Here is a 26,594-nt window from a genome sequence, read left to right as displayed (position 1 = left end):
ACCTCATCTCACTCCACTCATAGTATGTTCACCTCCGGGTAGACGAAGGGAAGGAAAGAGACACCTAAATGCCTGGATGCCTCAGACGTCAGAGAAAGGACTTATCTCTGTGAGAAAGTTACACTGGTTTAATCTCAGGTGCTAAAACTTGTTCTCAAGCGACTTAAGCAAAACTGAAATAAGCCACTCAAACTGAAATAAGAGGTTTGCACTGATTTAAGGAAACTTGTTTTAATTCCCACATTAAGTTAAACCAGTGAAACTTTCTTGTGTAGACAAACCCAAAGACAGCACGAAAAGCTCCCTGGCTGCTACCAGCAGAAGGTTATAAGAAATTAAAGTTGATAGGAGATACCTAGTAACAGCACATCCTTAATTCCAATACTGCTCTAATGTTGCACAAGTCAAAAGTGACTGGACAGGTTACTCTGAAACTCTTCCCCCAAGAAAACTTCTCTCGCCTTAGATGAAGCTTGAAAAATCCCATCCCATAACAATCGCATGGCAGACAATAGAAAGGGCTGAAAACAGGTGTTTGAGCAGAAGAGTTCTCACAACCTTAGCTGTAGAGTGGTGGCCATAACCAGTAAGCCACCACTCGCTTCTCCAGCACTAAAATCACTGTGTGGTGCATGGTATAGTCATGAACAAACAGTGTGTTAGAAATGGGAGGCTCCGCTAGGGCATATGTTTGTCTATAATTCTGTTGACAGGGCATTTAAGCTTTCTATCAAGAGAGTGCATCAGCGCCCAGTCTTCCTTAGGGGATTGGCCTTCATGGAATTCCAAGGGGAAACCTGCTAAAAGGGAGGACTCAGAACAACACGGATGATGTAAAACTAGGCTCTTTTCTAGGCAATCATTCTCTGTCTGGTTTCCCCTTGCCCTCCCCAGCAGTGTTTTGGGGCTATAGCCTCCACTTTGGCCCCTGAAGAGGCAGCATAGGTCTCTTCCCCCCCCCCCCCTGGTCTGGCTAACGCACCTCCCCAGCAACACCCTGGTTTGGGCTTCTTTCCTCCGTATGATTTTCTGGGCTTTTTTGTAGGTTTTTGGTCCCCCCTCTTCCCTCAATAAGCACCAGCACTTTGAAAGCTTGACCCAGCAGAAGAGGGGGACACTGGTATAGCCCATTCAGGGCACAGCCCACAAGGAATGTGCATTTTACGAGGCAGAAAGAAGATCAGTGTGGGGCTGGAGCTATCGTCACTGCCAGGGCTTAGGGCAGTTAAATCCAGCAGGAAACAAATGGCCATGGACTTCCATAGAAGCAGGATCGGGCTGTTATCAGCAAAACTCCCCTTGACTCCCTCAGGAGCAGGCCCTAAAAGAAATGAGGGCTGAGTCTCAGGATCTTCCTTCTCCAAGGCAGATTACGCCCTTTTGAAGCCCATAAAAGCAGCTAAGGGGGTTAAACCTCTCTGTGCCCCTGTCACTTCTTGGACAATTGAGAATATTTTTGGCATATGGCAGGTCAGAGCTTGCAAACTATATATTTGTTTTCCTTTAGCTCCTTACTTGTGCCCTCTAAAACACATCTTCCTTATCCGCCTCTTTCTAGGACAGCCACCCTTCAAATGATGGGCCCGCCAACAGCCACTATAAGAAAACCTAAGTATAATCTCATCACAGGCAGCAGTTTGAAAACCACTCCACCAAAAGCGGAGACTGAAACAAGAGTCAATGGCTCTGAATCAGACCCTGGGCAACCAAAGAACCAGGGCTCTTCGAAGAGGAGGGAAACAGACAGCAGCTCTGCTTACAAGGGGTGTGCCAACTTCTAGCGTCTTCCCAATGGGAACAACACAGCCAGAAACACAACAGATATGGATGGCCCGGCCCAGGCTTTGTAAGCAGAAGTCTCCATAAATGCTGAAACCTGCTCCCAAGCTGCTGGCCTGGAATGGCCCCACGCAAATAAAAATGCAACATCCTTTTAGCACTTAGCCAGAGCTAGCAAAGACCTACGCCAGCCCCTGCAGGAGCTAGACAATACTCCCCGCCCCAGGGGAAGGCAGATCAGGTACTAGACTGAGGGTAAGCAGCACTACTTCGCTTGACAGCAGCCCCAGCGACCAGGCGCCGTCCCCAGTTGCATTCCTGGCAGTGTCCCCGGCACCGCGTGAATGCGGGGCGCCTTGGCAGGCGCCCGGAGCCTTTTCCTTCCAGGCTCTCGTGGCGCGGCAGTGTTAGCAATGAACCTGCGAAAGGGCAGCGCCCCGCCCTGCTCTCCTGGCAGCTCCCCTCCTACCCTGGTTGGGTCCCTCCTGCGGCCGCTCGGCACCGAAGCCGGCACCGGAACCGGGACTCCCTGCGAAACTCAGCCTGAGCACCGCGGCGCGTGGGGACCCAGCTTCGCACCCCGAACCGCTCCCGTCTACACCGCATCGCCCCCAGCTGCGCCCTGGCCCCCGCAGCCCAGCCTCTCCCTGCGCCCTGGAGACCCCTCTCCTTCCGGGGCCAGTGGAAGGGGCGCTCTTCATTTCACCTCCCTCAGCCGCAGCCCTTCTCAAACTCCCCCCGGCATTTCAGCCGCTAGCCATCAGGAGCGATCTACTGGGAGAGAGGTTTGGCACCGTCGGCTTCTTTTCCCTTTTTGTCTCCTCCCCCCCCGGCTAAAAGTTAACAGAAAACGGGGACAGGAAATAAGAGACTTGGTGTCGGGGGGGTGGGGGGCGAGAGGGACTCGGTCTGTGCGGCCAGGGGGTGAAAAAGAAGTTACTCCACTCACCCAGCGTGGAGAGCCGCAGCAGCTGGAGAGGGCTGGCCAGGTGCGGGAGACGAGCCATGGCTCTGCTGGGTCCCAGGGGCTTCTCCCAGCGCGGACCGCTCTCTCCGGCTCCGCAGAGGCTCTGCTGTTAAGGCTGGGGCACAGAAAGATTCCCACCCCCTGCTCAAGAAGGTTCTCATGGGTCCTAAAACCCTCACTGTTCCCCTCACCCCAGTACGTTCAGCTACTGCGTGGGGCAGCGAATCCAAGAAGCAGAACTCACATCAGTTACTAACGCACCCCTGAATACATTTTGTAAACACTAGCATTCCGTTGGAAGAGCTGAATTCAGCGTCTTTTTAGGTGTTTCCCCTCTCCTAATCGGTCTCATCCTGCAGCTGCTTTGATGGAACTGCTCCATTCCCCTCACCCCAACGCGCACACAGTTTGTGGACCAAATTCAGGTGATATGTAAGGGGAGTGTAAAATAGATTCCCCTAGGCATGAGTCTCCTCTGGCTGACACTGGTATGCGAGGGGAATCAGATCTCCTTACACTAATTTAGATTTCCTTACACTCAGCTAGACTTCCCTAGATCCACTTACATCTAACATGGGTTACATAGAGCAGGAGGTGCAGGTTACAGTAGGGTGTATGTTACTTTAGCTTCCACCTTCTGATACCCTCTGTGTGGGTGCTTTACTTACTAACTTCTGGTTTCCCTCTGGCTCCTCATGCGTGAGTTACATCAATTTACACTCCCTTAAATACACTTATATTCAGAGGGACCTAATTCAGAGGGATGAAATCAGAAATGTAGAGCTGGAAGGGACCTCAAGAGATCCTCTAGTCCAGCCCCTTGCACTGAGGCAGGACCAAGTAAACCAAAACCATCCCGGAGAGGTGTTTGTCTAACCTGTTCTTAAAAGCCTCCAATGATATGGATGTCTATGTGTAAAAGGCAGATATGAGTTACACAGTGGTAAGTGGGTGAGAGTCTAAACTAACGTTAAGGGCGTCTAAGCTGAACACCATACATGTTGAAGGGGGTGAAGGAAAGCAGAGTTTACATCAGTTTAGACTTCCTCTAAACCAGGTGTGTCAAACTTCAGTGGAGAGCCCTCAATTCCATCTTTAAATCATGATCCATGGAGTGGGTTATAAATGCAAAACTCCATAACCCCCTCAATCCACACAATCTTCCACTGATGTCAATGGGAAGCTTGCACAAATAGCAGGTAGATCTGGTCTTAACACAGCTGCTATTGTTACTCCAACTGATGCAAAGGTAGGGATAAGGGAACCTCAAAAGATTCACAGCACCTGCATACTTCTCTAAATTCTCCTATGGGGGGGGGGGGAAATCTTGTGAGAACAGGATTGTTATGTAATTACAACCAGTTCTCTCATCTCTATACAAATCTCTCCCTCACTGGATTAACAGGAGTTAATGAGAGAAAGGATGATCCAATGGCAAGAGCACTCACCTGGGACTTTGGAAACCCTGGATCAATTCCTTGTTTGCTACAGGCTTCCTGTATGACTTCAGGCAAGTTGCTTAGCCTCTCTGTCTCAAGTCCCCCACCTGTAAAATGGGATAACAGCAGGGCTCAACTACCCAGGGGTGCTATAATGATTAATATATTAAAGATTGTGAGGGGCTGAGATAATCTGGTAATGGAGGCCTGTGGAAGAGTAGACTCACTGCAGGTGTGCCCCCTCATGGCTAGGTGGGGCATAGCAGTGGTGTCTTCTCTAGCACCCACTGCTGATCGTCGCTGTGGTGGCATACCTCTTCTAGTTCCAATTTAATCCTCCAGCCAGGTGACGTTTTAGTCCTATGTCTTCCAGTGTAATAAAAAGGTCAACAAATAATCCCCAAACAAAAGAGCCTTCTTCAGCTAGTTCTCAACCCATCCTTGAGGCTCAGTCTTCAGCCCCATACTCAGCTCATAGTCCTTATGTAAAGCTAGTATGCCCCTTCCTCAGGCTGGTACTGGAACCTTGTCCCACCCTGTGCTCTGGGCTCCATCTTGGGCACCCCGTATTAAGCAGCTAGGTCTGCTCCTTGAGATACACTGCTGTTTTTGTGGGTCACTTCCTACCTCTGAGCCCCTGGGGCTGCTTCCTTGCAACCTGTACTTAACACAGCCTCCTCTGATTCCCTGTTAGGCTTTTCCCTAGGTCCTCCCAGCTCCTTTCTTACTAGAACACTGCCCCTCTGTGCCTTGCCTCCTTTCCAGGGCCCACCCCAGGGATTAATTCCATCCCTATGGCCTTCTTCGGCCTGCCTTCCCCCACAGAGAGAGGGCTCTCCCTGGCTCCTGGGTTTCTCTATCTTGGATCCATCTACTAGACTCCCTAGTCACTCTCACCTCTTTCTTTTATGAAGAAGACCCAATTCCTCCTCAGGTGGGCCTAATAACAAATCAAGCCTGAAATACTCTCCAGGTGCAGCCAGGTGGGGTCACTGAGCTGTCAGACTTCTGTTAAACCTTGTTCACCTGTGCGGGGTAGACATCCCATCATAGGGACATGTAAGTAACCAACATAATTAGATAGCCCTGAAGACTGAAATCCTCTTATGTTCAGAAATAGCAATAGCTTTTTCTTATCACCCCATCTTTAATGTAAGGGGACTACTTCGGGGTATGAGGGAACAGTTTGTTCCTCATGACACATTCATAAAGTAGATTTGAATCAGTACTTAGGTTTAACACCCTTTATATCAGATGTTACAAGAACATTACTTAGACACTTGTTCCCCCACAAAAGAGCTTTGATAAGGCATGAGGTAAAGTTGCTGCTGCCCCACACTCACTCCCTGCCTTCTACATCACAATGATGTAAAAGTTAAAAAACAAAACAAAACAACAACCCTCAAATATAGCAAACCAGGAAATACAGAATTAAGATTCCCTTCTCCCAGGGTGACCACACGACCATAATTGTACTGCAGAGGAAGACCACAAGGAGCTCCTTTTTCTCCCCCTACTGCAAGTGCTCCTAGTGCAGGACGCAAGAGGTATGCTAGGACAGAGAGAGGGCATTTCAGGGGTGGGAAGCAGTGTGGCTGGCATGGTCTGCACACAGCTGTCCACGGCTCCTGTGATGTCAATGGGACTACTCACGTGTAAAATTAAGCTGCTACATAAGTGTTTGCAGGAGTGAGGCCTTCAGGGCTGATTCATCACTGTGTTCCTCCAGTTTCACACAGATATAATTCCAGCCATACTGCGTTCATCAGTTTTATGCCGGTGTAACTCCCCGAGTGAGGTTGCAATGACTGAAACTCATAGACTTGTCACTGTACTTTTAAAAAGCTGTAACAGATTCATAATTTTCCTTCCCTCCAGATGTCTCCCAAAGGCCAAGGATTTAGTCTCAAATTATTTGCTTAGATTTAATAATAAACTGGAAGGTTGGTTTGTGTATTGACAGACCTACAGTGCTCTGTTTAACTACAAATGGGTTTTATGATGCAATTAAAAAAATAAAGAAACGAGAGCGAGAGAGAGCACGCTAGGTCATGGAAACAAAACCTCCTGTTTTTTTCTTTGTTAGTGAGAACTTCAATAACAGAGAAAGCAGCAGTGAGGTAGTTGTGTGTCTTGATTTCTGGCCTCTTAAGGGTCGAGGCATTCCAGGCCCATGACCCAGCTTCTGGGCTCTTTGATGTGACCTCTGTTAAGTAGGGATTCAGATATTTTAGTACTTTATTTATCCCATTATCTGAGCAACTTGCCCTAGATCAGAAGTGTCCAACCTCTGGACCAAAGGCCCCTTGGAGCCCTCAAGGCTCTTAATTGTGACCCTTAAGGGAGACTGTGTTAAGAAGGAAATTTGCATTTGATTATGTAACAGTGTCAGGATGAGCTCCACCCTGACATCTGGTGGTGAGGTGTGGCAAGTTGTGGAAAAAAACTTCAGGGGCTGATCTCATTTGCATAGGCACACCCACCCCGCCTAGACTGAGGCCATAGCTGCCCAAATGGTCACTTCGGCTGCTGTGGGATCCCCAGCGTCTCTGTTATTGGGGCAGGAAGAATAAATTGTTATTACCCTGATTATGGGAACTGTGCTTGGAACTGTACTTGGCCTTTTGTTATGATGGAGGGACTCACCATCAACTAAGTAGCACTCGCTAGGCAAGGGTCATGGGTTCCAAAACTGTGTGAATGGAGAGAGGTTGGGGACAAGTATTAACACTTGGTGGCATGGACCCCTTGGTGAGGGCCTTACATGCTAATTGCATTCCTCCTCTCTCCACTGTGGAATATCAGAGCTAATTTTGATTTCATTAGAAGTCTAGTTACAGGCTGCTGAGCTCACTTTGGGCTAATAGTGCACCAGCACTGAGGCTCCCCTACTACAAGCTGAATTCACCAAAGAGCTGAACTGACTAAGAGCTGAAATCACTGAGCATTGTGTTAAGTAGTGGGGGAGCCTGAAGATATATCGTGGAGCAGTTTGTGGGACGGCTGGAGTGCCTTGTGGACAGGCTGGTGGAGCAGTTCGTAGGACGGCGGGAGCTGCTTGTGGGCTGCGGAGCGGAGCTGAGCGAAGGAGTTCGTGGGGCAGCTGGCGGAGCGGAGCGAAGGCCTATGGAGCTGTGGGGCGGTCAGCTTCAGATCATGTAAGGTGCCTCTTACCCCCGTCCCATCTCCACCCAGGGTGGGAGGTAAAGCTCCGCAGATAAACTTTCGAACTCTGGGGCTGCCCTGACCAGGGACAGAGACTTTTGGATCATTGGACTTTTGGGACTTTGGGTGATTGGGGGTTGCTGGACTCAAGAACCAAAGGGAAGGGGGCATGCCCCAATTTGCTTGGGGTGGGTTTTTTTTTGCTCATGGGTTGTGTTATGAATCCTGTTGGTGGTGTTTCCCCAACATAATGCCACATTGTTTCTCTCTGTTATTAAAAGGCTTTTTGCTACACTCAGACTATGTGCTTGTGAGAGGGGAAGTATTGCCTCTTGGAGGCGCCCAGTGGAGGTGGTATATATATTTGTCCCAGGTCACTGGGTGGGGGCTCGAGCCGGTTTGCATTGTGTTATTGGAATGGATCCCCTAGATATTGAACCCGGCCCTTGTTGCTGCCAACTCTGACGGGCAGAAGGGTTACAATTACAAGGGGAATGAAGTACAAAGCAACCTCTGAGCTGCTGTTCTGAGCCCACAGTTTGGAGTTAGGAACCCAAGTTAGGAGCTGCTTTTAGGCTCCCAGTTCAATTTCACAAGAACTTAGGAGAGAGAAGGAGCTAGAGAGGGTGCAGGGTGGGGTGGGAAAGGCAGCTTGAAGGTGAGCTGTGGTTCCTTAGCACATTGAAATAATATGTGGGGCTACTGGCTGATAAGGTTGGACCCACTGCCCTACATTGTCAGTCACAAGGCACAAATTACTCCAGAGAGACTGGGAACAGAAGGTACCTCAGGAGATGGGAAGACTGTTCCAAAAATCCACAAAAAGCTTCTCCATGGACAAAGACAGGCAGATAGTGATGATGATAAAAGCCAAGTCCCTTCAAGCAGGTGACAGACACAGCCTCTGCTTATCTTCAACTTCCCAGCATCTGTCTGTCTCTCTCATTAGTAAAAGAACTGAGAACATGACTGACTGCTACACGAGGATACAAGAGACATCTGTTCTCTCTTGCAGTCAGCAGCTGGAGATCCTGGAGCAGGAGAAGGAAGGGACTCTACAATGACGGCAACGAGAAGGTGCATTGGTCCAGTAGTTGGGGGAAGATAACGTGTGTAGGTGAGCTTCATAGACTTGATACTCTGGATTGTAACATGAGGCTGAGTGTTGAGTACTGCTGGTCAAAGGAAAAACAGAAGACACTTGGCACTTCTAACAGGAGAGGTACCAACCATCTGATGTCATGGTTGAATTCCAGGGAGAATTCCCCCGCTGACATTTCTCTTTATTCTTGGCAGATTGGGAGGCAACTGGCCACTTTTACCCCAAGGTAAAGTACAGGTAAGATCATTATCATTCAATATGGCCTACTTACCTGGAGGCTAAGCATGTGATCTTGTCATCAGGCAGACGTAGGACAGACTTTTACCAATTATTGCAGGTGTTTATGCATACTGATCAGAATCTATTATTTGACAGGAAAGGGCATAGGGAGGGGTCAACCCCTTGCTGGCCTGTTACCATCTCTGTCCCTAGAACAAGACATCTGTTAGACAGTAAGACTTGAGTGTTAATACAGGGTCATCAGGCAACCCACTCATTGCTTAAGCATGAGGAAATTTATACTATTATAGGGATTTCCTTTCTGAATGGGACACCCATATATGGAAGAGTTGTGTTCTCCTTTGTTGTTTCTTTCACCCCTTCCCTTCTTTATCTATTCATCTTAGATACTTATATGGCCCCCATTAACATAGCATTTGAGCATATTCATTTGTCTTCACAACACCCCACTAAAGTAGAGAAATACTATTATCCCTGCCCCTTTTTTTAAACAGAAGAGGAATGGAGGCAGATAGAGACTAAAGGTATGTCTACACTGTATGCGTGCTCATGCCCTGGACCATGTGCATGCAGGAGCAAGCCAGGCAAACCCACCCTAGAGTCCACATTTGCTGTGCAGGGCATGCATAGAACCCTATTTATCCACATCCACACTGCTACTCTAGGGACACGAGCTGAGAGCTACCATTTTAGGGAGCATATCGCAGGTTCTTTGCATCAGATGTGGATACTCTAGGAACCAGTTTGTGGTGGTGTGTTGTGGGTAATATGATTCTGTCATTCCTGGACCCCTGTGAAGAAGAGAGATTTTCCCTGCCTTCACATTTAGCAGTGGCTCTTCCAGATGAGGTCACTCCTCATTTCTGTCCGTTCAACAGTGGGTCAAAGCCATGAATCTATTGGATGAGCAGCTCCTGCTCCTTCTTGAGAGTAAAATGTTTATGCAGTGGGGTAGGTGCTAGGTGAGATGCTGGATAGCATTTCAGGAGCAGTTTTTGACACACTGAAGGCAGCAAGACTTGGAGGGTGAAGAGAGTTCAGTCATAACAGATTGCACAAGCTTGAGGAATGCTGCTGTTGCCATGTGGAATCCCCTTTGGGTTTACCTTTGCTTCTGGTGCAGGAGAACTAGCATGGGGTGGTGGGATCACATTGTATGGCAGTCTTGGGATGGCCAGCAGTGGCTCCAGAACTTCTGCATGACCCACATGGATCTATGGGAGGAACTTGCAACAACACTCCAGTGCAAGAACCGTCCACTGAAAGAAGCTTTGTCGGTACAGAAGTGGGCTGCTATTGCCCTGTGGAAGCTGGCTACCCCAGCCAGCTACATGTCTGCAGTGAACCATTTTGGTGTTGGCAAGTCAACTGTTGGGGGTGTGGTAGCAGAGGTTTGTGATTAACACTGGGGTTTACCTCTGTGGGCCTAAGAAATGTGCCTGAAATAAGAGCTGGCTTTCAGAAGATCGGGTTCCCAAACTGTGGTGGGGCCACTGATGGCACTCAAGTGCCCATGGTTTGCCTGCCAGATGGGGCAAGTGAGTACATGAACCACAAAGGGTACTATTCCATTGTTCTTCAGGGCTTTGGTCAAGCACAGAGGCAGGTTCATGATCACTAACGTTGGCAGTATAGGAAAGACACATGATGCCAGGGTTCTGAGGCGATCTGGCTTGTACCTGAAGGAGAAAGCAGGGACCTTCTTCCCAGGGCCGGCTCTAGGCACCAGCAAAACAAGCAGGTGCTTGGGGTGGCACATTTCTAGGGGCGGCATTCCGGCGCCGGCCATGCCGCCCCTAGAAATGTGCCCCCGCCGCCCCAGCTCGCCTCTGCTTCGCCTCCGCCTGCTCCCCTGAGAGCGCCGCCGCTGCTCCGCTTCTCCCCCTTCCCCCCCGGCTTGCTGCGCGCCAAACAGCTGTTTCGCGTGGCAAGCCTGGGAGGGAGGAGAAGCCGAGCAGCGTGCGCTTGGGGGAGGCAGTGGTGGTGGAGTGGAGGCGAGCGGGGGAGGGAGCGGTTCCTCTATCCGCACCCCCCGTTACTTCCTGCGCTCCCCCTCCCCACCCTCGCGCACCTCCGCTCCGCCTGCTCCCCTGGACGCGCTGCCCCTCCCTCGCCTGAGAGGGAGGGGGGAGAAATGGAGCGGCGGCGTGTTCAGGGGAGCAGGTGGAGCGGAGGTGAGCTAGGGTGGAGGGTTGGGGGGGGCGGAAATTCGGCACGCCCGGGAGAAGAGGCGCGGCTGGGGATGTGGGGAAGGGGTTGGGAAGGGGCGGAGTTGGGGCAGAGCCGGGGGCGGCACGAAAAAAAGTGGGGGCGGCCAAACATTTTTTTGCTTGGGGCGGCAAAAATCCTAGAGCCGGCCCTGCTTCTTCCACATAAATTATACTGTTATGAACAGTGAATCTGTGCCAACTGTTATCCTGGAGGACCTCGCACATCTCTTGGCTCATGAAAGCGTACCCTAACATCAGGGTTCAATTTTGTTGAAAACAGGGGGTGCTACTACCCCTGAAATGGATCTTTACTGCCTCCCGGCAGAGCATATTACTGTCATACCAGTGAAAAAGGTCCACAGTAATTATTTTCAATGAACAGTAGTTTATTGAGAAGGAATTACACAAGCAATAAAGGATTATATCAAGCACATAACTCCTATGTTAGACATTAAGAGCTATACATTCCCCTTAAAGAGTCTCTCTTTCACAAACATACACAAACAGGCCCTGCACTAGCCTCACGCAGTTCCTGCTTGGCAAACAGAGAAGGTGGTTACCAATTTTATAGAGCAGTGGTTCTCAAAGCCGGTCCGCCGCTTGTTCAGGGAAAGCCCCTGACCTGCCAGACCAGTTTGTTTACCTGCCACGTCCGCAGGTTCGGCCAATCACAGCTCCCACTGGCTGCGGTTTGCCACTCCAGGCCAATGGGGGCTGCGGGAAGCGGCACAGGCCAAGGGACGAGCCCATGGAGCAGAGTTTTGGCTACTCTGTTTAGCAGCATTGCTTCTTTAAGCATTAATTAAGGAAGCCCAACAGTAATTTAATTTGCTTGATCTGTATACTCTTTTTCCTCAAAGGAGTCATGTCTTAAAAGCATGCGCAGTGGGCGTGTAGTTACTAATTTTTACCTAATTAATATTTTTAGGAGGAGACTGCAGAGTGGTGCCAACTGAACGTTACCCCACATTCACTCCCTTATCAATCATTCACTTCAGCGCCCTGAGTGATGTCCTTCAACAGGGTCGAGATGTCCCGGTCAACCCATGCTCCACTCAGGATATTCTACACGTGTTGTTTGCTTTCAAGTGGACATATTTGCTGACCCAAAGATCAGTATTGATCATACACGCAGCATGGAGCCAGTCAGTTTCACCTCTGGCATCGGCCTGATGCTAAGAGAAGGATTCTGCTCCCAGAATCCTCTTTCGCAGTTCAGTCATGTCAAGCCATGTTCTCAGTTCATGTCAAGCCATTCATTCAGTATGGCCACACCAATTCAGCACCATCCCAACAGTCCCCCATTCGATATTCAATTACCAAAAATAACTGTAATATCACATCAGTCATACCCACACTTTGTATGCTAACTATTACATCATGTGTCTTCTTTTCTGGATTTTAGTAGCATAATTCAACAACTTAATTTTATTTTTTTGCAAAGGTTTTTTTTTTATATTGCTTACACATCTGATACTCAAAACAGAAACATACAAGGAATAATGTTGCAGTTTCAGAAATTCAAAATAACATTGCCCATTTAACTCTATTCCATGCTGTTACTTGACATGCAACATTAAACCAAGTACACATTTGAGATCTTATTTTTTTCTACAGCTTTTTCAACAATTTTATATTTTCGAGCAAGCACACAATTTACAGATATTATCAGTCAAGTTGACCATTCTATTTGGTGTAGTGTGCCTTGATTAGTTTGTATTTTCATATCCCAATCTGTATTATTTCACTCTATTTCCCTTAAATTTGGCAATGTTAATTTAGGGTAAGTCATAAAGGTTTTAGTTATCTGAGGGTGCCATTGATATTGTTCGTACTGGAAATGAGTTATATCTCCATGAGTACACGACATCCCTTGGTCCATAAACCAGGTTATTTATTACTACAGTACCCTTTTCCTTTTGATGCCAACATATATCTTGGTTTATTTTATATAATTCCCACCAACCATTGTTCCACTGTAAAGTCATGGTGAGGTTACCTCCTTTCCATTCCAAATTCCAATTTCCTTCTGTGATTAAGGTGCCCTGTTTTTACTGGGCTCCTATTATTTATTTCCATTTCACTTTGGGTATTTACTATAATCCATTTCGTTTTGGTACTCAGCATGGATTCACCAAGGGAAGGTCATGCCTGACTAATCTAATCGCCTTTTATGATGAGATTACTGGTTCTGTGGATGAAGGGAAAGCAGTGGATGTATTGTTTCTTGACTTTAGCAAAGCTTTTGACACGGTCTCCCACAGTATTCTTGTCAGCAAGTTAAAGAAGTATGGGCTGGATGAATGCACTATAAGGTGGGTAGAAAGCTGGCTAGATTGTCGGGCTCAACGGGTAGTGATAAATGGCTCCATGTCTAGTTGGCAGCCGGTGTCAAGTGGAGTGCCCCAGGGGTCGGTCCTGGGGCCGGTTTTGTTCAATATCTTCATAAATGATCTGGAGGATGGTGTGGATTGCACTCTCAGCAAATTTGCAGATGATACTAAACTGGGAGGAGTGGTAGATACGCTGGAGGGGAGGGATAGGATACAGAAGGACCTAGACAAATTGGAGGATTGGGCCAAAAGAAATCTGATGAGGTTCAATAAGGATAAGTGCAGGGTCCTGCACTTAGGATGGAAGAATCCAATGCACCGCTACAGACTAGGGACCGAATGGCTAGGCAGCAGTTCTGCGGAAAAGGACCTAGGGGTGACAGTGGACGAGAAGCTGGATATGAGTCAACAGTGTGCCCTTGTTGCCAAGAAGGCCAATGGCATTTTGGGATGTATAAGTAGGGGCATAGCGAGCAGATCGAGGGATGTGATCGTTCCCCTCTATTCGACACTGGTGAGGCCTCATCTGGAGTACTGTGTCCAGTTTTGGGCCCCACACTACAAGAAGGATGTGGATAAATTGGAGAGAGTCCAGCGAAGGGCAACAAAAATGATTAGGGGTCTAGAGCACATGACTTATGAGGAGAGGCTGAGGGAGCTGGGATTGTTTAGTCTGCAGAAGAGAAGAATGAGGGGGGATTTGATAGCTGCTTTCAACTACCTGAAAGGGGGTTCCAAAGAGGATGGCTCTATACTGTTCTCAATGGTAGCAGATGACAGAACGAGGAGTAATGGTCTCAAGTTGCAATGGGGGAGGTTTAGATTGGATATTAGGAAAAACTTTTTCACTAAGAGGGTGGTGAAACACTGGAATGCGTTACCTAGGGAGGTGGTAGAATCTCCTTCCTTAGAGGTTTTTAAGGTCAGGCTTGACAAAGCCCTGGCTGGGATGATTTAACTGGGAATTGGTCCTGCTTCGAGCAGGGGGTTGGACTAGATGACCTTCTGGGGTCCCTTCCAACCCTGATATTCTATGATTCTATGATTCTATTTTATAGTACCCTGTTTTATTTTTTAGGTGCTGCCATGTATTACTGGGTACACTTTTTGTTGTGAGTCTATGTGAGTTTCAACTGTTTACATAAATACTGTGTGGTGCCTTAGTTTTTCTGTGTGTTGCACTAATGCTTAGGTGGTAGGAAGAAGGGCGTGTGACTTGCTAAGACACTGGGGGGCAGATAAGGCTACTCCAGTTGCCTGAACGTAAGCTATAGAAGGTTCTCTTCATAACCTAAAACCTAGGAGGGGGGATGCAACCAGTTGACACTTTACCTGGGAATTGAGTCAAAGACCAGGAGGAGGGGCAATGGGTGTGTTGAAGGTCGGGTCGCTAGAAGCTGGGCAGTTTGTGGTTGGGATAGAGATGGGGAGTCCAAGATGGACTTGCCTAAAAGTTACCGATTCCCATGCCAACAAGTCCATTCCACGTTGTGTACCTGATAAACCCTCTGTTTTACAATGTTGGCTGAGAGTTACAGCTGACTACGGAGTTGAAGCTCAGGGTCCTTTTGCTTCCCCGGGAGCCACACCCAGGCAAACTCTCTGTGGGGATGCCAAATGCCCCAAGGTCAGACACAGGAAGGCCAAGGCCACTTAAGCTTTTTTGCCCCGGCAACTGTGTGAGGGGCGGCATGCCTTACCAGGGTTTTGACTGGCTTTTTAGAGAGCAGTTTTAGAGCATTAGCCTGGTGATTCTGTGACAGACTGTTGATTAACTACTCCTTAGGGACTAAGATTACAGAAATCTTAAATTTAGATGCGTTGTGTATATATACACTATGATTATAATCTGGAATTAACCATTTTATACGTTTAGGAACATTGTGTTGTTCTTATGTTGATTTGGTTATCATGTTTATCCTCCCATATATTACATATTGTCCCCATATGAGGTATGGCATCTTAAAGCATATTTCTGTTAGGGTACTTTTGTTTGGACACTTTAAATACAGATTTATTACCATACCCCAGTAAACATGTGTTCTGTGTGCACCAATTAGACACATTTCCATATTCTCAGTGATGTTATACAATTTTACAGTTGATCCTATATTTATGCCTGGAATTTTAGTTTTATTTTAAAATCAAGCCCCTTGAATGATATATTCTTGGGGTGCTTTTTCCTGATGGTGTTCATGTGTCTGAGGGGTTTCTTTATGTGATGTATGTGGGTCCCACAATTCCCCAGTTTTGGTATTAATTGCTTGGGATACTTTGGCCTTCAATACATATGCACCATTTGTTACACTTGAGGTCCCTAAACACCTTTTGTTATTTGGATTATATTCCCTCTTAACTACTAAAGCATGTTTTTCTGAACCCTTGTGTTAATATCTTGGATGTTAATCCTTGTACCCACACAGAAATGCATGCCTTATTTGGTACATGGAATGTCTAACACGGCTGCTACTCTGAAACCTGTCACATTCCCTGAGTATCTTTTATGGCCTCAAAGGGAATGACAGATTCTGTTACCATAGAGTACCAGATTTCCCCATCTTCCACATTCTTCCTTTTTATCATCCCCTTTACCGGGTTTAGCAACTTGATATTCCTTTATTGAGTTGTGGAGAGTTTTTGTACTGGAAAATCAGTTGTCTGGATAGAAATTTCTTTTATTCCCTTTTACTTTTCTTTCTTGTAGCCTTTTTTTCTCCCTTTGATCCTAGTGAAATAAATGCTGCTAGAGTAAACATTAACAGGGAAACAACTCTAACATGACTTTTATACAGGACTTTTTGCAGAGGTTGGCTTCAAGTTGTTGCCTACAGTAAGGCTTACTCTGGAGAGGACTTTGATCTATCCCAATACTGGAATTTAGACTTTCCAAAAGCTTTTTTAAAAACTTTCCCCTCCTCAGAGAATTAAGCCTGGAGGCTGCTTTCGGATTTTGAGATTTTCCTATACTGATAGTATATCTAAAGCAGGAAGCCTACTACACATCCAGTGAGGCCACTGGGTAATTAAGGTCTCCTTAGCACCTTGGAACACTCAAGAAGAATAAAGTCAATATAGAAGAACGAAAGAAATTTGCATTCATCTTTACAGTTAAGAAATTATAGTAAAGATTAGTTTACTAGAATTCTTTGAGAGGATTAACAAGGATATAGAACGCGTATTGAAGGTTTTTAGGGAAGGTGATCTGTTATAGGATAAGAGAGAAAGTCCTTTATGAATTAATAACTGGTTAAAAGATAAGAGACAAAAGGCAAGAATAACTGGTTAGTTTTTAGAATGGAGAGAGGTAAACAGTGGTGTTTTCAGAGGTCTGTACTGGGAAAAGGCAGTACTATTAAATGATCTATAAAAAAGAAAACAAACAATGAAGTGGCAAAAATTTGCGGATGATACAAAACGTCAAGATAGTCAAGTCCAAAACAGACTTTAAAGAGTTGCAAAGGGGTCTTACAAAACTGGGTGACTAAGCCGATGAAATTCAATGCTGACAAATGCAAAGTAATGTATGCTGGAACAACATAATTCCACCTATACATAGAAAAGAATGGGGTCTAAATTAGCTGCTACTCCCCCCCCCCAAAGAGGTTCTGGAATCATTGTGTATATAGATCCCTAAAAACACTCACTTAATGTGCAACAGCCATATCTGAAAAAAAAAAGCACAGGAAAAAAAAGCAACAAAAATAATCGGGGGTCTGGAACAACTTTATATAAGAAAAGATTAACAAGACGGGGACTCTCCAACTTGGAAAAGAGAAAACTAAAGGGGGAATACAATAGAGGTCTATGAAATCCTGACTGTTGTTGAGAACGTAAATAAGAAAGTGTTGTTTACTGCTTTTTTATAACACAAGAACTAGGGGTTACCAATTAAGATCGCTAAGCAGCAGGTATTAAATAAAAGGAAGAGATAAATTAATAGAGGCTATTAGCCAAGAGGGGCAGGGATGGTGCCCCTGGCTTCTGTTTGCCAGAAGCTGGGAATGGGCTGCAATGATTACTTGATCATTGCCTGTTCTGTTCATTTTCTCTGACACAGCTGGCATTGGTCATTGTTAAAAGACAGGGTGCTGGCCTAGATGGACCTTTAGTTTGACTCAGCCTGTTTTTATGCTTGTGCCCCTAAGAAGGGTGCTCATTGTACTGAAATGTAGGTAACTTAACAATCTTCTGGCTTATTCTTCAGATGGAATCCTGTAGCACAGACAGGTCTAGTAATCACATCGTCAACAAGCCATAGCAAATTTCACAGCATACTTCTTGGTTCCATAAATGTATAGATTAACCCGAAAAAACATAAGCAAACAAAACAAAAACAAAACACACAAGGCCTCTGACCGGACCTGGTTAGTACATACTGTGCATTCATTTCTGAAAATTGTTATATTTAGTTCCTTGGCAAGTATCATTGGATTTGATCAGAATATTTTTACACGTCTCCATCCGGAGTGGTTACTAAAACTGCCACGGGATTGGCCATATACTTAACTGTTAACTGGAAAGGGTTTTCTTTAAATAGGGTTTATTTTACAAAGGTTTTACCAGTTTTAAGCATCACTGTGTTTTCTATTTTTCATCACTATTTTAATTATTCCTTTGGCTCTTCCTTTTGTTTGTGCTGATTTCTCTGGCCAAATGTTTTCCAATGTTTGCATCAAATTTGATACCCAGATCTTCTTCTGTACCTGCTCCGGCATTTGTTTCTTTGGTGTTAACAGGAACTCAGGAGTTCTTATCATTTAGCCTGTTATTAATTCAAAGAGGTTAATAACATAACAAAGAAACAATTAACAAATAAATTCAGTACAGAGAACCATTTAGCTCTGGCCATTATAGTTGCAAGGTTGGCTACAAGGGTAAATTTACAATTATATTTTTATAATATAATCATGGGATGTCATTTGGCATCCGATTTCTGTACAAGCCAGATTGGAGAATTGCAGGGGCTTTGACACTTTACTACTCTCCCTTGTGCTTTTAGATCCTGTAACCATAGGCGCCGACTCCGTGGGTGCTCTGGGGCTGGAACACCTGTCAGGAAAAACTGGTGGGTGCTCTGCATCCACCGGCAGCTCCTCCCCCGCCCCAGCTCACCTCCACCTCCGCTCCGCCTCCTCCGCGAGCATGCCGCATGCCTGCTTTTTCCCCCTTCCTCCCATCGTTTGCAGTCACGAAACAGCTGGGAGGGAGGGGGAAGAAGGGGGAACGCAGCACGCTCAGGGGAGGAGGCGGGGCTGGGATTTGGGGAGAGGTCCAATAGGGGCGGGGAGGGGGCGGAGTTGGGGTGGGGACTTTGGGGGAAGGGGTTGGGATGCGGGCGGGGCCGGGGGGCATGAGCACCCACCAACGCCATGAGAACTTGGCGCCTATGCCTGCAACAGGTTTTTTTAATGTGGGGAACAGTTTCTGCTGGATAGGAATACTGAGGAGCTGGCTTTATACATTTTTCCCCACTATCTTTATCACTGCCTTTTCTTTTTAGCCCAACCCATGAGAAATTCCCATATCCACTTATTGTGTGACACAGCTGCCATAGCTTTACAGGCTCACTTTCTTAATCCTTCTGAAACCACCTGATTATTTACGTCTCTTTCTTCACAACCAGCCTTTCCGCCAAATTAATCGTTCACTTTTCCAGTTGTACCATATCTACTTTTAATATAGCTTTTTCAGTTATGCTTTTACAAATCACTGTATTTATTTAAAATTTAGTTTGATCTACTGCCCACGGCAGGTGTTTTAATACTTAAAGTTGCCTTTGCTCCTGTATTAATTAATGCCAGCAACCATTATATGTTTCCTTCTGTCCCCTCTTCCATGTAAGATTTACCAGTTATGTGGGGCTGTAATTGGGCTACTAACATTTACCTCTGGGGACAGGGGTTGCTAAGGGCAAGGCATTTTTACTGAAATGTGGAGCCACCCTGACAGGGAGCTGCCAATTTCATCTGAGCCAGTTCCGGGGATAACAAGCCATAAGAATTCACCAGCCAATCTTCTGTACCTGTTCCCACGGTCTCAACAGCCTTAACTCCTGGTTGCAGCATTGACTGTGATCTAGTCCTTGCCATCAAATTACTTACAGCAGCTAGCAAAGTCTCCCAGAGGTTGCCCATCCAAACGGGCCATATCTGCCCCTCTTTCCTGAGGTTGAGCCCATACCTCTGCTCGCAATGATCCCCCACTAAACACTCCACATCTCCTACCATACCGTCCTCGGCCTTATCCTATTTCACTGCAACTACCACATCCCATATCCGTGTGGTTGGAGCCATTATAGCCTGCTTGATTGCTGTATGGAGCCTCACTAATCACTTTCCGAGAAGAACTACCTGCTCCACTTACTACCCTTTCTGCCTCCCGAGCTACTTTAATCCATCCAACCTGATCTAAATTCATCCAGGATCCAATGAACAACTTAATAGGTTTCCTTAAACCATCATAGATGAAATCCGTCAGCTGTTTCTCCTCAATTTCAGCCAGAGAGCATACCAACAACAACCTAGTACAATAAGCCATAACAGATTCTCCTTCCTTCTGATGTATCAACAAAGCTGTCCTTTTCAATTCAGAGGTGGTAAGAAAGTATCGGGCTGCCTTCTGGATAACACAGTATCTGTCACCTTTGTTTAACTTTGCCTCAATTTCTGCCAACAAAGCCATTCCTTCTGTAGGGCCAGCACAAGTTATTATCAGTTCTCTTAAATATTCAAGATCTAAATGTTTTCTAACCATGTATTCCAACAGCCAAGACAAACATGTTCTCTTAGTCAAAAAGAATCCATTTGTTTAGCCAGTGCCTGTTTTTTAGTTTTGGTCAGAGGACAATTTACTTCCTCTTGTATTTGCCATGAAGGCTGAGGCATTTTTGCTATCACTACTGGCAGGGCTGCTGGAGGCCCTGGAAGGGGCTCCTCTTCCTCTTCCACCTGTACATTTATGGGATAAAGCTGGTATCTGCAGAGCCTCGGTTACATTTTGTGCTACAGCAGTTTGCAAGTCACGTCTGAAGTTTGCAAGTCACGTTTCAGGCTTTCATTCTGCAATTTTAGTTTTTCCAATTCCTGTTCCAAACTTTCTTGCACAACATCTCGCTGACGTTCCAAAACATCTTGCTCTTTTACAAGCTTATCTACAGCACAATACATAGCACAGATGACATGTGCTGCTGTTTGGGCTTTCTCAGGAGTGTAACCCTTTTGATACAGCAACAGCAAGCTGTCCAAAACTTTCTCATGCAGCATGGGGACTGCATCAGCCAGACATGGATCAGACCCCAAGCTTTTAAACACCTGTCTTAACAAACACTCATCAACCACACCCAGAGGCTTCGGGGTGTCCCCCTCATCCTCCGGTTCGATGAACCTTCCCAGCCTACATTTGTGAAACATCATTGACTCCAAGAATGGCCAATACAACCCTGCTCACCGGTATACTTTCCTCTCTTCATACTGTAACTAAATCCGGCCTCTGAGCTAGAATTAATATAAGTCAGAATTGATTCAGAACAATATTTAAATTAGTCGGTTAACACCAATGATTCAGGATACCAAGTTCTTAACAGGCAACCAGTTCATAAAAAGTTTGATTCAGTTTAAAGACCTATTCACTTAGACACGACTGCAAACCATCCTCTGCTACCAAATGTTGACAACAGGGAGTGCTACTACCCCTGAAATGGATCTTTACTGGCTCCCGGCAGAGCAGATTACCGTCATATTAGTGAAAAAAAGTCCACAGTAATTATTTTCAATGCACAGCAGTTTATTGAGAAGGAATTACACAAGCAATAAAGGATTATATCAAGCACATAACTCCTATGTTAGACATTAAGAGCTATACATTCCCCTTAATGAGTCTCTCTTTCACAAACTTACACAAACAGGCCCTGCATTAGCCTCATGCAGTTCCTGCTTGGCAAACAGAGAAGGTGGGTTACCAATTTTATAGACTACTTCGCCTCTCCAGGTCTGGTCTCCTCAGCCCTCTGGTCTGTCTCGGATTCCCTGGAGGCAAGGCCTTGGCTGCCTTGAGACCCCTGTGGTTCACAGTTCTACTCGAGCCCATGGAGCAGAGTTTTGGCTACTCTGTTTAGCAGCATTGCTTCTTTAAGCATTAATTAAGGAAGCCCAACAGTAATTTAATTTGCTTGATCTGTATACTCTTTTTCCTCAAAGGAGTCACGTCTTAAAAGCATGCACAGTGGGCGTGTAGTTACTAATTTTTACCTAATTAATATTTTTAGGAGGAGACTGCAGAGTGGTGCCAACTGAACGTTACCCCACATTCACTCCCTTATCAATCATTCACTTCAGCCCCCTGAGTGATGTCCTTCAACAGGGTCGAGATGCCCCGGTCAGCCCATGCGCTGCTCAGGATATTCTACACGTGTTGTTTGCTTTCAAGTGGACATATTTGCTGACCCAAAGATCAGTATTGATCATATACGCAGCATGGAGCCAGTCAGTTTCACCTCTGGCATCGGCCTGATGCTAAGAGAAGGATTCTGCTCCCAGAATCCTCTTTCGCAGTTCAGTCATGTCAAGCCATGTTCTCACACCATTCATTCAGTATGGCCACACCAATTTGTCACCATCCCAACAAATTTCAGCTCCGCAGCTGTAGATGGTAGTGGAGTGCACGTTTGGTAGGCTGAAGGCTAGATGGCATTGCCTACAAATCCATCTGGGTGCCAGTGTGGCCTATGCTGTTAGTAGGATCATGGCCTACTGCACAACATCTGTGAGGCTAAAGGTGAGTATTTCCACATGGAGCAGGCTCAGGACATTGCTGGTATGCAAGTCCAGTACAGGCAATCAAATCCTGCACAACTCCATACCGATGCTGGTCCAGGCAGAAAAATAAATGAAGGATGCCTTATGTGCCCACATCTTGGCAGCAAATGAGGATGACATCTGAGTTGTGCTGAAGGAGCAGGTATTTTTATAAATCTGCTTTTACTGTAACAAAATGTACATGCCAAAATAGGTATCTGGCTTAAGTGCTTTTTTACTTGTTTTATCTGATTTTCCACTTGCTAGGATTTTCTGTGCATGTGCTTGTGACATTGTATACCTGTATGAATCCCACATTAACAGGGTTCCTAGAACATGTATTTATTGTTGTGGGAGGATGGGGATGGAGGTTTGATGTTGGAGACAGTTGCAGTGATGTGACTGATTGAATTTTCATTGTGTTTGTGACTTACCCCAAGTATAATAATCAAAGGGGAAAACCGTGAACTTTTGCAATTTGTTTAAGTCATCACCAAAATTGTTCCTCTCAAAAATAAACAATTTATTCAACTTTAAAATATTTCATCATGATATCCCCTCAGTGTTTTATGTCACACAACTACAGCAATTACAGGACAGTGAGGTTGAGTCAAAATATCTTTAAATGATCCTGCAAATTTACTCAATGCAATGACATGAGGTAGAACAAACACGTCACCTTCAAATGCCCCTAGAAAACATTCAGTCATTGAGGGGTGGATGGAGTATGTACAGAAACTCAGAATGCCCAGAATAGTCACTGCATGACAACAGCACAATGATTTTTTTCCATTAACCTTTCACTACTCTTTTGCCCTTACAAAAAACGTACCCAACAGTCTAGTGCAATTAAATCAACACACTGAGGCACATTAATAATTTAAATAATTTATTCATTTACCTTAATTTATCAATAAATTAGGGTAAATTAATGATTTAATTATTCATGTACCTTAAATTTATTGATTTACTTTTCGTACACTGTTGTGTATGGAAATGAAATCAATATTTAAAGGTACATGACTAAACTAGATAATTTATTCATTCACTTTGTATAAATCATTAAATATGATCTGTAATAGAATGAGGAGTTCTGCTAGAATTATGGATGTAACTGTCCATTCTATTATTGATCTTTTAAAATAATTTATACCAGGTAAATGAGTAAATTAATTCGTTCATTCGTGTACCTTAAATGTATTGATTGCATTTCCGTAGACGACAGTGTAGGGAAATTACACCAATAAATTAAGGTCAATGAATAAATTATTTATTTTATTCCTGTACCTTAGTGTGTTGATTCAATTTCCCTACATTGTTGTGTACGGAGATGAAATCACCACATTAAAGACAAGACTAAAAGAAGTAATTTACTCATTTACCTTGAATAAGTCATTTAAAAAGATCAATAGTACAATGGAGATTTACAGCCAAAAATTATAGCTGAAGACCATATAGTAAAGAAGTAAATAAATAAAGGACTCTGGACTTCAGGACAAGCATTGCTGCCAAAGGAGTTTCAGCCTATGCTGACGTAGGATGGCAAGCACTGATCCAAGCAGAGTTCTTTAATAAATAGAAATGTTAGAATTTAATAATTTTTCCCTCAGGGTCCATTTTGGACCAGGCATTGCAGAGGGTAGTTGGAGGGGTGGGAAGGTGGAGGAGGGAGATAGGGAGACAGGCCATGCAAATGATGTGGTTTCTGTACTGTACCCCTCGCCATACAGTCTATTATCCATGAAAGAAAGTTATCCAACAGTAATTTCCAGTGCCCTCAGTTTTAAAAGTACAATTTCTCAAGAAAAAAAAGTGGGAAGTTGGGGGGACCTGGGGGTTGGACACCACAAGGCAGAACTTACCAGCCTGGGCTTCCAATTCCTGCTCAGGCACAACTCCCTCTCCAGTATCATTAATAATGACTTCTTCAAATTGATCCCCAAGATATAAATGGAGAACCACGTCCTGGCCTCATCCATGTGATCTTCATTGTTCCAGCTCTGGCATCACCCTTGCTATCCTGTCTCATAATGAGCTTACCAATGTTCAAGACATGAGTGACAGTAGGCTCAGTGCTGGGGGCCCTTGCGAGTGCCCAGTTCAGTTCAGAATAAAATGGGCAGGTGGAGAGCACGTTCCCTGACTGTTTGAGTTCTGGCCCTCCAGTACTGCTGCTCCAAGTGCTTCATTCTCTCTCGGCACTTGTCAAGGTTCCTTCCCCACTCTGAACTCTATGGTACAGATGTGGGAACCTGCATGAAAGACCCCCTAAGCTTATTTTTACTAGCTTAGGTTAAAAATTTTCCCAAGGTACAAATTTTGCCTTGTCCTTGAACCCTATGCTGCCACCACCAAGCGTGTTAAACAAAGAACAGGGAAAGAGCCCACTTGGAGACGTCTTCCCCCAAAATATCCCCCCAAGCCCTACACCCCCTTTCCTGGGGAAGGCTTGTTAAAAATCCTCACCAATTTGTACAGGTGAACACAGACCCAAACCCTTGGATCTTAAGAACAATGAAAAATCAATCAGGTTCTTAAAAGAAGAATTGTAATTAAAGAAAAGGTAAAAGAATCACCTCTGTAAAATCAGGATGGAAAATACAGGGTATTCAGATTCAAAACATAGAGAATCCCTCTAAGCAAAACCTTAAGTTACAAAAAGAGACAAAAACAGGAATATACATTCCACCCAGCACAGCTTATTTTACCAGCCATTAAACAAAAGGAAATATAATGCATTTCTAGCTAGATTACTTACTAACTAACCGAAGTTCTGAGACTGCATTCCTGATCTGTTCCCGGCAAAAGCATCACACAGACAGACAGACCCTTTGTTTTCCCCCCACCCCTCCAGCTTTGAAAGTATCTTGTCTCCTCATTGGTCATTTTGGTCAGATGCCAGCAAGGTCATCTTAGCTTCTTAACCCTTTACAGGTGAAAGGGTTTTGCCTCTGGCCAGGAGGGATTTTATAGCACTGTATACAGAAAGGTGGTTACCCTTCCCTTTATTTTTATGACAGCACTGAACAGCGGTATACTCAATGCTCAACTCTGCCAGCCTTCTAAATGTATAAGTATATAGACGGATGTTTCTGGGGCTGCTGCTCAGAGTAAAATTGTACTCCAGACATGTATTAATTAAAATTAAATGTCCTCCTCTGGCCAACTAGCTGCTCACTGGCTTGTAGCCATTTTCAGTTGATGTAAAGGTTGTCGGCTGCAGCATGTAACTTCCAGTGCATACAGGGGGAGTAGGGTGCATACAGGGGGAGTAGGAATGTTACAGACAGGCAGGAAGATCTGGGTATAGGGAATTGTGGGAATGGGAGTAGAGGATGAGTCAGATGCGAGACCGGGCACCAGAACCTTTGAAACAGCCACTCTGCAAAGTCAGCTGGTACAGGGGCAGGTCACAGCTCACCCAAGCACATATCTACACCCCTCAGACAAGGTAGCTAGCTTGCAATCTATTCAGCCCAAGATGCACATTTCAGTGTGGACAATGGAGGGGGTGGGGGTTGGACACATCCATACACATGGACATGTGTAGAGGCAGCAGTACAGACACACCCTACATTACTTGACTAAGAGCACACAAGAAGTCTGAGGCAAGAGCAGGGACTTAACCTGGGTCTTTCAAGTGGCAGACTACTGCTCTAACCAGTGGACAAGCCTTCCTCTTCTCTGGTGTGTGGTCTCTTCAGCCACACACCACAAGAAGAAAATCATGGAAGAACCTCTCTATGTACCAATTTTGACCAACATCTCTTCACCTCAGACTTTCCCACACTTACATTTTTCTTCAGAAAAGGCAAGAAATGCTGACAAAGAGAGACCCTCCAGGATTTGCTACCTGCTATCAAAGTGAAGAACACCTATGGTTTCTCCTATATAAGACAGCTCTTTAGCTACCAGGTTCAAAATTTGAGAGCGGTGTATGTATTGAGTGAATTTTGTTCTGAAGGGTGTTCAGTTGGCAACCCTGAAAAATTAAGTCCTCTATTTTCCAATGGAACAAGTATAGGATGGGCAGTGGTATACAAGCATTTCATCAGCCTTCCTAAGCCCCCCGAGAAGGGATGCCTCACGGGTGAGAGGAGAGTTCAGTCTCTAGAACCATGTGGCCCTTGGCCTCTCTGCTGACCGGGCCAATTAGTTCTATTTATGATCGTGTTTTTTTAATTAGGAGTCACACATGACTCATACTTTCTGTCAATTCCTTCCATGCCAAGTGGAAGGCACATCTTCAACCTTGCCTTCTCTAATCTTAACACAGGGTAATGTGTACATTAAAAACAATTGCAAAACCAATAAATACAATTTTTACAAACACCCTGTCAGACCAAAATGCTACATGGCACATATACTTCCCCCAGGGAAGAGGGTGAGAGAAAGAACAAACCACACATGACAATGGTTAGTCACATTGCTTAATGCTCTATTGTAAGGCATTAATGCTCTACTGGAAGGTGCTCAGATGCAACAGTGATGCATGAAGCCAGTATAAGAACCTATATAGAATAGAATAGCACTGAGACCACCAAACTCATTTCCTGTTCCTGAACAA

General features: G+C 45.3%; 1 protein-coding gene and 1 long non-coding RNA gene across 2 annotated transcripts in view; one reads left to right on the top strand and one right to left on the bottom strand.

The window, feature by feature from the left end:
• The window catches only part of LTK (leukocyte receptor tyrosine kinase), a 167,214-nt gene extending 164,428 nt beyond the window's left edge, over positions 1 to 2,786 (bottom strand). Inside the window, exon 1 of the mRNA XM_074956685.1 lies at positions 2,729 to 2,786. Within this exon, the coding sequence (XP_074812786.1) occupies positions 2,729 to 2,786 (58 nt within the window). The remainder of the gene's footprint in view (positions 1 to 2,728) is intronic.
• A 4,123-nt stretch (positions 2,787 to 6,909) lies between these two features.
• On the top strand, positions 6,910 to 12,549 carry LOC141990088 (uncharacterized). The gene is made up of 4 exons (XR_012640073.1): positions 6,910 to 7,343; positions 8,366 to 8,467; positions 8,647 to 8,689; positions 11,831 to 12,549. It is a non-coding gene; the product is annotated as an uncharacterized LOC141990088 (long non-coding RNA).
• The last annotated feature ends 14,045 nt before the right edge of the window (positions 12,550 to 26,594 follow it).

The sequence above is a fragment of the Natator depressus genome, chromosome 6, assembly GCF_965152275.1.
Source record: "Natator depressus isolate rNatDep1 chromosome 6, rNatDep2.hap1, whole genome shotgun sequence".
Lineage (NCBI taxonomy): Eukaryota > Metazoa > Chordata > Testudines > Cheloniidae > Natator > Natator depressus.
The sequence above is the reverse complement of the archived record's forward strand: the minus strand, read 5'-3'. Positions and strand labels throughout refer to the sequence as shown.